Source organism: Pseudophryne corroboree, chromosome 8 (assembly GCF_028390025.1).
Source record: "Pseudophryne corroboree isolate aPseCor3 chromosome 8, aPseCor3.hap2, whole genome shotgun sequence".
NCBI lineage: Eukaryota > Metazoa > Chordata > Amphibia > Anura > Myobatrachidae > Pseudophryne > Pseudophryne corroboree.
In genome coordinates this window covers 466,430,578-466,444,367 of record NC_086451.1, presented here as the reverse complement: position 1 = coordinate 466,444,367, position 13,790 = coordinate 466,430,578, and the positions used below count along the sequence as shown (strand labels likewise).

Genomic DNA, 13,790 nt, shown 5'->3' with positions numbered 1-13,790 from the left:
CACCCCCAACATGACCTGACCGCTGGACATAACCATAATACATCTATTACACACTATACAGACATAGGACACTACACCCCCAACATGACCTGACCACTGGCCATGACCATAATACATCTATTACACCCTATACAGACATAGGACACTACACCCCCAACATGACCTGACCGCTGGACATGACCATAATACATCTATTACACACTATACAGACATAGGACACTACACCCCCAACATGACCTGACCACTAGCCATGACCATAATACATCTATTACACCCTATACAGACATAGGACACTACACCCCCAACATGACCTGACCACTGGACATGACCATAATACATCTATTACACCCTATACAGACATAGGACACTACACCCCCAACATGACCTGACCACTGGCCATGACCATAATACACCTATTACACCCTATACAGACATAAGACACTACACCCCCACCATGACCTGACCACTAGCCGTAACCATAATAAATCTATTACACCCTATACAGACATAGGACACTACACCCCCAACATGACCTAACCACTGGACATGACCATAATACATCTATTACACTCTATACAGACATAGGACACTACACCCCCAACATGACCTGACCACTGGCCATGACCATAATACATCTATTACAACCTATACAGACGTAGGACACTACACCCCCACCATGACCTGACCACTAGCCGTAACCATAATACATCTATTACACCCTATACAGACATAGGACACTACACCCCCACCATGACCTGACCACTAGCCATAACCATAATACATCTATTACACCCTATACAGACATAGGACACTACACCCCCAACATGACCTGACCACTGGCCATGACCATAATACATCTATTACACCCTATACAGACATAGGACACTACACCCCCAACATGACCTGACCACTGGCCATGACCATAATACATCTATTACACCCTATACAGACATAGGACACTACAACCCAACATGACCTGACCACGACCATAATACATCTATTACACCCTATACAGACATAGGACACTACACCCCAACATGACCTGACCACTGGACATGACCATAATACATCTATTACACCCTATACAGACATAGGACACTACACCCCCAACATGACCATAATACATCTATTACACCCTATACAGACATAGGACACTACACCCCAACATGACCTGACCACTGGACATGACCATAATACATCTATTACACCCTATACAGACATAGGACACTACACCCCCAACATGACCATAATACATCTATTACACCCTATACAGACATAGGACACTACACCCCCAACATGACCATAATACATCTATTACACCCTATACAGACATAGGACACTACACCCCCAACATGACCTGACCACTGGCCATGACCATAATACATTTATTACACCCTATACAGAGATAGGACACTACAATCCAACATGACCTGACCACGACCATAATACATCTATTACACCCTATACAGACATAGGACACTACACCCCAACATGACCTGACCACTGGACATGACCATAATACATCTATTACACCCTATACAGACACAGGACACTACACCCCCAACATGACCTGACCGCTGGACATAACCATAATACATCTATTACACACTATACAGACATAGGACACTACACCCCCAACATGACCTGACCACTGGCCATGACCATAATACATCTATTACACCCTATACAGAGATAGGACACTACAACCCAACATGACCTGACCACGACCATAATACATCTATTACACCCTATACAGACATAGGACACTACACCCCAACATGACCTGACCACTGGACATGACCATAATACATCTATTACACCCTATACAGACACAGGACACTACACCCCCAACATGACCTGACCGCTGGACATAACCATAATACATCTATTACACACTATACAGACATAGGACACTACACCCCCAACATGACCTGACCACTGGCCATGACCATAATACATCTATTACACCCTATACAGACATAGGACACTACACCCCCAACATGACCTGACCGCTGGACATGACCATAATACATCTATTACACACTATACAGACATAGGACACTACACCCCCAACATGACCTGACCACTGGCCATGACCATAATACATCTATTACACCCTATACAGACATAGAACACTACACCCCCAACATGACCTGACCACTGGACATGGCCATAATACATCTATTACACCCTATACAAACATAGGTCACTACACCCCAACATGACCTGACCACAGGCTATGACCATAATACATCTATTACACCCTATACAGACATAGAACACTACACCCCCAACATGACCTGACCACTGGACATGGCCATAATACATCTATTACACACTATACAGACATAGGACACTACACCCCAAACATGACCTGACCACTGGCCATGACCATAATACATCTATTACACCCTATACAGACATAGAACACTACACCCCCAACATGACCTGACCACTGGACATGGCCATAATACATCTATTACACCCTATACAGACATAGGTCACTACACCCCAACATGACCTGACCACTGGCTATGACCATAATACATTTATTACACCCTACACAGACATAGGACACTACACCCCCAACATGACCTGCCCACTGGCCGTGACCATAATACATCTATTACACCCTATACAGACATAGGACACTACACCCCAACATGACCTGACCACTGGCCATGACCATAATACATCTATTACACCCTATACAGACATAGGACACTACACCCCCAACATGACCTGACCACTGGCCATGACCATAATACATCTATTACACTCTATACAGACACAGGACACTACACCCCCAACATGACCTGACCACTGGACATGTCCATAATACATCTATTACACCCTATACAGACATAGGACACTACACCCCAACATGACCTGACCACTGGCTATGACCATAATACATTTATTACACCCTACACAGACATAGGACACTACACCCCCAACATGACCTGCCCACTGGCCGTGACCATAATACATCTATTACACCCTATACAGACATAGGACACTACACCCCGACATGACCTGACCACTGGCCATGACCATAATACATCTATTACCCTATACAGATATAGGACACTACACCCCCAACATGACCTGACCACTGGCCATGACCATAATACATCTATTACCCTATACAGACATAGGACACTACACTCCCAACATGACCTGACCACTGGCCATGACCATAATACATCTATTACACCCTATACAGACACAGGACACTACACCCCCAACATGACCTGACCACTGGCCATGACCATAATACATCTATTACACCCTATACAGACATAGGACACTACACCCCCCAACATGACCTGACCACTGGACATGACCATAATACATCTATTACACCCTATACAGACATAGGACACTACACCCCCAACATGACCTGACCACTGGCCATGACCATAATACATCTATTACCCTATACAGACATAGGACACTACACTCCCAACATGACCTGACCACTGGCCATGACCATAATACATCTATTACACCCTATACAGACACAGGACACTACACCTCAACATGAGCTGTCCGCTGGCCGTGACCATAATACATCTATTACACCCTATACAGACGTAGGACACTACACCCCCAACATGACCTGTCCGCTGGCCGTGACCATAATACATCTATTACACCCTATACAGACATAGGTCACTACACCCCAACATGACCTGACCACTGGCTATGACCATAATACATTTATTACACCCTACACAGACATAGGACACTACACCCCCAACATGACCTGCCCACTGGCCGTGACCATAATACATCTATTACACCCTATACAGACATAGGACACTACACCCCAACATGACCTGACCACTGGCCATGACCAAAATACATCTATTACCCTATACAGACATAGGACACTACACCCCCAACATGACCTGACCACTGGCCATGACCATAATACATCTATTACCCTATACAGACATAGGACACTACACTCCCAACATGACCTGACCACTGGCCATGACCATAATACATCTATTACACCCTATACAGACACAGGACACTACACCTCAACATGACCTGTCCGCTGGCCGTGACCATAATACATCTATTACACCCTATACAGACGTAGGACACTACACCCCCAACATGAACTGACCCCTGGCCATGATCATAATACATCTATTACACCCTATACAGACATAGGTCACTACACCCCAACATGACTTGACCCCTGGCCATGATCATAATACATCTATTACACCCTATACATACATAGGTCACTACACCCCAACATGATCTGACCCCTGGCCGTGACTATAATACATTTATTACACCTTAGTCTCTACAAAGTGCTGGGGAATATGTGCACTACATAAATAACTAATATTAACTGCCCCAATCGTAGGCATTTTAATACCTCCCTGGGTAATGATGTGACAGTCCTCATAGTGAAAGCATTCGGAGTGACATCTATGTGTTGCATTACGTTAGCTGGACCCGTATGTTAGCCGTGATGACTGGCAGGGGGCTGGCAGCGGCTGGCCAGTAGCTTGGAGAAAATGTATGAAGGTGGGCTTGATGCTGCTTGCTTGAAATCTGCAGGCAAAGTGACATTCTCAGTCTCTGAAGAGGCCACCGGCAAGGTTAATGAAGGTCCTAACTATTATAGACCATTATCTGCAGGCTACCTGCAAGCTCGGAGTGTCAGCGTGTGAGTTATGCCAAACACAACAGGAGTAAACGCGCAATTTGAACAATTCTCGGGTCTGTCAGAGATTCCCCAGCGTCGGGCTTGAACACTAGTTTTTTTTTAAATGAAATAAACACAGGAAACAAAATGTAACAAATAAAACCATACTTAAGGGCTCGTTTATCAATGAGTGATAAAACTCGTTGTGAATGATAAAACTCATTGCGTATGATAATAAATGGTGCTCCAGCTAATCAGCACCCAACTGTCATGTGTTCAGCTCCCAACGGTCATTTGTTGGGACATGCGCACTGGTGTCCAGTCTGGTTTCATTTATTTCATTACAGTGGATCTGAAATCGTAGACAACTCTAACCCAAGTAAATATGGGTGAGAACACACAAACTCCTCACAAATATTTAATTGGACAGTGTTGGACTGGGGCATGATGGGCCCACCGGGGGAATGCAGTGATAGCAGGCCATGTTTAAGGGTGTGGTCAGTCTCCAGAAGGGGTGTGGCCAGCTGCAACCGTTTGGCTAACCATTAGAGGATGCATGGTCAGGTCCCCTTGATAAAATATCAAGTGCACAGTCTGGAACCTGATCCCTAGTGAAAGAGGTGGGGCAGAGCCGGCCCTAGGCATAAGCAAACTAGGCAAATGCCTAGGGTCACAAGCAGATTCTGCTGACTAAAATGATATGAGGCATGCCTATATTCTGTGTGTGACTGTGGCTGTAGCTGCATACGAAATGCTACATTAAGGGGCATTACTGTGTGGTATTATGTGTAGAAAGGTATCACTAATGTGTGGCATTATGTGTATATAGTGCTCTACTGTGTGGCGTAATGTATAGAAAAGGCACTACTGTGTGGTCTAATGTGAATAAAGAGCAATATGGTGTGGCGTCATTTGAATTGTGTGGCCATCCCCATTCCCAAAAGAACACGCCCCTTTTTGGGTTGCGCGCTGAATGTGCGCACTCTTCCTATTTAAAATATGGGGGGTAGGAGCACCAAAATGAGGACTGCTATGACTGAGGGGTGATGGGAAAGGGGTGCAGGGTGAGAGGTGGAACTAGCGGCGGTGCTAGGGGGTACCAGCTAAAATCTTGCCTAGGGCATCATATTGATCAGGGCCGGCTCTTAGGTGGGTTCCCTTGTACCCCTGTGGGCAAGTCCAACCCTGCCCTTGGTGCAGTCCTAGCCCACGGCCCAGAGCCCAATTATGAATCCATGGTGCCCTAAGCAACACACTGGTTCTCCTTTCATTTGACCTAAATGAAAAAAATGGGTGAGAGTCATCTGGTCTCACAAGTGACCATTGGTGGCTAGGCAGGAGGCTATGTTGCGTTACTGATAAGCCAGCTCTACAATGGCCCCATCTACCATATACTCGCTGATAGAGTTTTGTTTTCCTGCATAAATTAAACATGCATTAATCACGTATTGGTAATTGTATAGAATGTGTATACGTGGGAATGTGTATGTAAACCGTTCCGCCAAATCAAGCTTAGGCCTGTTGCGATGTTGTCCCGTCCCCTTTAATCACTGCCATTTCTTTTTCTTTTGTTGCTGTGTTATTCCGAGCGCTATGAAAGGTGTTTCATCACATTTTATTTTATTTCAGATTCATGACCTGAATGCTCTGTGGTGGAATCACTTCTCTCCCCAGCTTTTGTAATCCTTCAACTCTGGCCCAGGCTGCACTATGTCTGTGTCTAACCGCCTCTTCTTCTTCTCCTCTTCTCCTCTTTCAGACCGAGAACTATTCATTCGACACAAACTACGTGAACAGCCGGGCACATCTGATTAAAAGGTACAGTCCTTCTTTCCATTGCTTCTGAAAATTGATTTCTTCTGCTGCCGAGCCTACATTTCAGTCTGACTTTCCTTATTACTTGCATAGTCTTCTAGAGCCACCAGGTCGTTTATGTCTTGTATGTCCCCTGTAAACTAAATATTGTGTCGGCAGCGTCTGACACAGAACAAGAATAATAGTCTAATAGTAACATGGGTGATGATCCGGAGTTTGCCTGTCTCCGCACACTGCGTGATGGTTGGCAATAAGGGGGCGGGGTAACATTTACGCTCCAGTGGGTAAATGTATTACCCGTCGTTATGGGGGAGAAGCGGTATTAGCGCACGTTATGTACTCTATGCCATTTCTCCCCCCGGTATGAAGTAGCAGTGTCTGCAGGGTGACATTCATGTATTCTGCGGAAGACTATATTTTTTTACTTGAATATATGTTGATGATGATAAGAATGAACTTTTTTGTTAGTATATTTCTGGTTGGCCTAATCGGACAGTCTAGTAATGTAGGATACGCATTATTTGTAGTGGGAATAGAAATGTAATAATTTTGGAGGAGAGAATTAATGCTCAAACTGGGAATTAACCATTTCTATTTTTCTCTGTCCTCCACCAAAATGAACCTTATCTCAAAGGCTATTTGACGTAGAATTTGACGTCAGATAAGAGCCACTTGGCCCATCTAGTCTGCCCTTTTGTGTATATACTGTATATATATATATATATATATATATATATAGCTAACCTTGCTCCTCACCTCTATTGGGGGAATTCAAGTGTTTGGCACACTGTCAGCAACTAGATGGTGTCTGACGGAGCAAGTCAATTGATGCTCCATTCGGGCCCGCACAGCTGCAGGCGCTGACATTACTGGTACTGTATGTTGTTCCATCAATTTCACAGGCTGGTGACTAATATACAATACAACTATATATATATATATATATATATATATATATACATTAGTACTTAAATATATTACACTATATGGTGAATGTCTACTGTCTGTTAATCCTACATGTGTATATATATATATATATATATATATAATATATATATTTATTTATTATGTGTGTTTGTGTGTGTGTGTGTGTGTGTGTGTGTGTGTGTGTGTGTGTGTGTGTGTGTGTGTGTGTACAGCATGTATTACGGTATGTGCTGCATACAATTCTATCTTATAAAATTAAAAATACAAATAATAATAATAAAAATGAAATAAACCTCTTGACTGTCTCAGCAGTACAGGAAAATAAGCAGTGTAGCTACAGGTTTGGACATCCAGTTATGGCTGAACTACAACTCCCAGCATGCCCTCCCAGCCACTGCTGCAGGCCTTGTAGTTTAGCACCTGCTGCGTTGCGGCAGTGAGGGGCTTGGCCGGTGACAGTGACTGGACGCGTTACGTCTGCGCTGTGTGAATGGTAATTGGGATGTTGTGTTCCTGGCATTCACATGCAGAGAATGGGACATGGTTTAGTGGTCAGACACAAGTCAGGGAAATAGGGTAGGTGTGTTTGTGTCTGAGGATGTGTGCACACCAGTCCTGCACAGACACACATCTGCCTACACTCATTCTTCTCTTCTGAAGGCTCCATTAATCACAAGCAAAACAAACATGGCTGACGTGACTGTTGTGTAATGGCGGGGAGCGGTCTCCACCCTCCACTGTTCTCTCTCCCTATTCATCAGTACAGTCCCTGGCAGAATGCAGGAATGCTACAGCAAACATCTCCCTTTGTCGCTCAGTAGTGGACGGTCTAACCACAGGAAACATCATGATGTCACGCCGATTTGCTTCTCTATAGAAGACCTTCCTTCAAAGAGAACATCTCAATGATCTTCAAAGAGGTTCTATTAATTCCTGCTCTGGGAACATTATGCAGCAGGTTTCAAGATCTCTCTCACGCAAACTTTTTACATTTTGGCAACCAGGGAGCATCCGGTGCCTCTCATGTAACATGCTGTACAGAGGTGCTGCGTTTGCTGCATTTAAAACAGATATAAGAGACACTGACATGACAATATATCCGTATTCCTGGTCATGCACCAGTCAGGCAGCCAGTAATAGTCCCTGTGTGGCATATGAAGTCATTAGCCTATGTTAAATGATATGCACCTCCTGGAACAATGCTATAGAACTTGAGACTATCCCAGTGCCTCGTGCCTCAGTGTCACTCACTGTAAAGTTTTAAAGATTTGTTCTATATAAAGCTCCTGATTTACACTTATGACCATTCGTGCGTTGCATCTTCATTCTTTATGTATATTTTTGGAGCGATTACTGCTTATTCTGAACATTAAAAGTGAAAATTTATTATATGATCATTTAAAATGATCCATGACTGTCATTAGGTGTAGCACAATGGGGTGCGTAGAGCACTATGGTCCGTGCAGGCAGCACCCTACGTGAAAGGGTTAAATGTAACCAGATCTCTGGAAATAATTTAATTGCGTCGGCCGCTGTTACAGATGAGTGCAAGATTTTGGAATGGGGAGGGAGGGGGTCATATGCAAAATTAAGAGGTATAGACAAATAGGATCGGAATAGGAATAGAAAATAGGAATTTAATATGCTCTTGATTTTCTATATGACATGCCATTTAGTATATCTGAGTGCTGCCCTAGAATAGTCTTTGAACTCTATTGCACCATAGATATAAAGGTTTAACAGTTATCTGCATTACCGTCATCTAGTGGTCAAAAATGGTACTACAATTTATTAGCATATTGCAGAAAATAATTCCACTTTGGGGGTGTTCAAGTCACCAGGTAAACAACCCTTGTAATACCAAAGCCTACCCTAAATACTCTTAAATTCGAAGCAATTTTTTCATAAAACAGCAGAAAGTAACATTCAATATTAATTACATCTACCCCAGGATCGGCCAGGATTATTAATATACAATGACCATAAAGCACTTTATCATATTCATATACTCAGCCCGGCAGGCATTATGTATAGGGCTGTCTCTCTCCGCAATATAAGGAGGAGAATGCCACAGACAGAATGTTCTTGTTATATTGCGAGCTTCTAATATTGATAAATGCTGCAGTTGATATGCAGAGATGAATGTGTTTTACCGTAAATCTTATTAATCTCCGTAACCTTTGCACGTTGTAATCTGACATAAGGCTTCCAGCCCGCCACGTGCCGTGTTATATGACTATGTCAGGGCTGCAAAATTACCGCCACTTGCTGCATCGCCCCCTCCCTGATTGCGACTCCGTAAGCAACGTCAGAATCACTTTTCTCATTGTTCTACCTTAGAACTCAACCGAGTGTTTCGTTTTTCTTTGGTCATTTTTCTTTTTTTTTTTGTGGTTGCAACACCTTTATTCGCAATGAAACACTTGAGAACCAGTCTAAATGTATTTTCACAGCTCTGTAAAGAAATAAATGGTAGGTGGTCTCTTTGGTTGCTATGGATACAGAGGGGGGGAAGCTTTACTTAGCTGCAAATGCAGCTCCAAGGTTTCTTAAATGCAGCCGTGGTGAACTCGCAAATCGCCCTGTTTATGCTTTTAGGCCTTTTATGACTACGGTTGTACAAACATGAAAGCGGCTTCATTTGCATTTTTGTTACAAAATATTGAAAGAGGAAAAAAAAAAATCTGATTTAAAATCTATTCTAGCTTTCTTTTTGATTTCAGAGTAGTGCGCCGATACTTTGTGCTTTTATTGTTACTGTAATGTGTGGGTTTCTTTGTGTGTTTCTTGTTTTCCTTCCGTTGTATTTTCTTCATCTCTTCTCTATAATCCATTTCTGAATGTAGGCAAATCATAATTTAGTGCAGACGTAGTTATTTATTGCATAGCGCCAAGAGATAGGCTTCTGATTTATTTTAATTGCGGGACCACCAGTGTAATTTTCCAATAAACTGAAGTGAATTTAATGCTGTGAATCTATAGTCAGCACGATATATTAAGATGCTGTTTTTTTTATTTTGACGGTTATTACATTTTATTTAAAAAGTGATATATCATTCTTACGTTCAAAGAGCTTTCTCTGCCATGTTCTGCATACAGATGTGTACTCACACACCTAGCATCTATAAGCCACGCGGCGCAAGACGGCAGGTGCGACTCAGTCGCTGCGAGGGATGTACAGCGCCGTCTTTTTCTTTAAAGTTTGCAACTTATTTGGACGAATGGCCTGATTCATGTTTGTAAGTAAAGCAGAAAAGAAAGTAAGAAACTTTGTGTCTGGAAAAAAAAACATGGAGCAAATATGTTTATATTGTTTCTGTGCAGGGTAAATACTGGTTGCTTTTGCATGTAGCCCACAAATGTTAGCTTTATTTTAACACTGCAATTTAGATTTCAGTTTGAACACACCCCACCCAAATCTAACTCTCTCTGCACATGTTACATCTGCCCCACCTGCAGAGCAGCATGGCTTTGCCTAGTTGCTTGCTTTTTTGCTTTACTTACAAAAATTAATTAGGCCCAGTGTGCGTTGTCTGTGTTTGCGCAGTGTTTTTATACGCTATGGGTGGGATGTATTAAAATACATCGCCGCCCCTCGCCACCTACCGACGCGATGTTGATCGCATATGTACTAATATATGCGATCAACATCGCAATGCGGTGATGGAGGCCCCCCACAATACCTGTGAAGTGGTGTGCGGGGGGTCTCCATCACCTCCCAGGGGTCTCCTCACTGCCCGCACGCCGGGAAGCAGCAGCAGGCTGCCCCCGGCGCCTCCTCCTCCCCCCTGCACCCGGAAGGACCTCCGGCTGCGTTGCTAGGGGGAGGAGGAGATTACCTTCCGGTACCAGGGCTGCCTGGAGGAAGGTATGCTGGGGGCGAGGGGGGTCGGTGCCTGCGGCGGGGGCGGCGGAGGCGGCAGGTTGCGGCGGCCGGCGATAAGAAGCCCATAGGCTTCTATAGGGTATCGCCATCCAGAGATGGCAATACCCTGGGCGGCAAAAAACTGGTGGTGGGGTCCTAGTACATTTCAAAAATGCGGTAAAACCCCTATTTTCGGGGGTTTTACCGCATTTTTGAAATGTACTAGGACCCCACCACCAGTTTTTTTTCCCTGAGTACATCCCGCCCTGTGTATTCTTGGGGAGAAAATTTTGCACACTGTTGCAAATGCCCTAATTCCGTCTGACAGTTGGGCGACACTCCGTAGAATTACATCAGTTTACATAGCGTAAAATATGTTAATTGCTTCAGGGCATGCCCACAAAATAAGTATATGCGCATATGCAGATTTCCTCACACCTGACGCTTTTGCGGGGCCGGATGGATAGGGAAGGGGGTGAGCAATTGTAGACCAAGTACAGAAGGGCGCATGATTCCCTGCAAATCTTGTCATCACTGTCCCATCTTGCGCAATTCCCTGGAGTAGTGAGCGAGGTCCAGAAGGGGAGGGTTGTCTACTTTCTCAAATCCGGGTGTCTTCTGGACGTTCTGGGAAAATAAATAAGTATGCACGGCTCATATGCAAATGGAGTGGAACTGCACGCCTCTCGCGATTTGTCCAAATTTGCGTATGTACGCAATTGCCATTTTTTCACAAAAGGGTTTTACGTCTGCCGTCCAACTCAGCATCGGTCGTTTAATAAATAATAATAATAATTATATATAATTTTGTATCTATATTTATAGTATATGTGACAAAAAGCAGGTTCTGTGACACATTAAAGGGGCTATCCCCACATTGCTGAAGGGGCTTATGCATCTCGCCTCCATAGCTCCATCAGTAAGAGTTATAGCCCAGAAGAAGCGTAATTGCGCGCCTCCCGCAGCATTCACAGGCTCTTTACCTCTTTGAACAAAAGATGAATCTTTCAGAAAGAACAAACTGCAACTTGCGAGTGATTGATATGTAAAATCGTCGGCGCTCACTTCAGATTTTAGAGCACGTTTCTCGCAGACAAATAACCCCGGTACAAATATTCCCCAAGTCTATATTATTCAGCTAAAAACAAGATCAAATGAAAATCAACCTGCAGAGCATGAAAGCCTCCTATGATTTACTGTTACAAATGCTGGTTTTCTGTTCATAATGCAGGAATCAATGTGTACTCACCAGCGCATTATCAGCCAGTAATTCTATCAAATGGCGCTGCTGTCAACAAGACGTCGCATAAAGCCTAAAGTGCTTTCTCTGGGCCCATACCATAAATTGGAGTGCTCGTGCAGCCTCCAACTATATATATATATATATATATATATACATATATATATATATATATATATATATATAGTAAGTTATTAATATCTGTTGAATTGTGCATTATTTCCAAAAATCTTGTGAGGCTGAAGCACTATTTAAAGTACAGCAGCCAATACTGATGTTATTTTTGCAGGAACAATTTCCTGATGCTCAAATATTTACTTATAGTCATAATGTGCGTCTACCGCACAGATTTACATAATGCGCTACAATAGTATATATTGCAGTTTTGGAGAAAATTGTTTGGAAAAACTGTTCCTCCCTCTGTCAGCGTGTGTGTATTTCTTGCTATTCTGATTTAGGCACAATGCTAGTTAGTTATTGGTGTGGGATGTCCTGTGAGCTATTACAATCTCCATGAAATTATGATATATGTGATTGTCCTGAGCCAGCCAGAAGCCAGTGCTCTAACTTGCAGGTGATGAGCGGATTCGGTTTTACTCGGTTTTACTCGGTTCTCAAAACTGAATCTTATTGGCTATCCAAAACACGTGACATCAGTGAGCCAATAAGATTCGGTTTTGAGAACCGAGTAAAACCGAGTAAAACCGAATCCGCTCATCACAACGGTCCTTCCATATTGCTGGAATGCTGAGTTTCATTGCAGCTAAATAATTGGACACGGCCACTGGTAATTCTAGGACGAGTGGGTCACTGGATGAAATTAACTGAACTTGGATGCATGATGGTAAAGATCAGAGCAGGATAGAAATTAATGTCGGTGTTATCTTCCGACTTCATAACAGGGACATGAATGAAAACCGTTTTAGATTTTTGACAGTACCTATACACTCTATAAATAAGCATCTCTGAATATAGATATATTTGTTACCGTAGTTTGTCACCAATTTTCTTAGTGTAGCAGTAACACCATATGAGTGTGAGCATTTACCACGACAGCAGAAAAGTTTGATGGCCGCCTTCCTAGCGGGTTATTTGCACAGGTTAAGTTCAATACAAGACATTTGAGGTAGCTCACCTGTTGAGAATGCAATCATGCCAACTACATACATGCAGCCAACTACATACATGCAAGAATAACAGCTTGCAAAGTCTGGCATAAACACTGTTCAGTTAGTTTTCAGTTGTGAGCAAAGCAAGAGCATTTACTTGGC

General features: G+C 43.2%; 1 protein-coding gene across 3 annotated transcripts in view; it reads left to right on the top strand.

Moving 5' to 3' along the window:
- The window catches only part of PCDH19 (protocadherin 19), a 200,101-nt gene that overhangs the window by 121,782 nt on the left and 64,529 nt on the right, over window positions 1-13,790 (top strand). For 2 of the 3 annotated variants that reach the window (XM_063938365.1, XM_063938364.1), the window contains exon 3: window positions 6,432-6,490. The exons of the other annotated variant lie outside the window; for it this stretch is intronic. In XM_063938365.1, coding sequence (XP_063794435.1) covers window positions 6,432-6,490 — 59 coding nt within the window. The remainder of the gene's footprint in view (window positions 1-6,431; window positions 6,491-13,790) is intronic. 3 annotated transcript variants of the gene reach the window in all.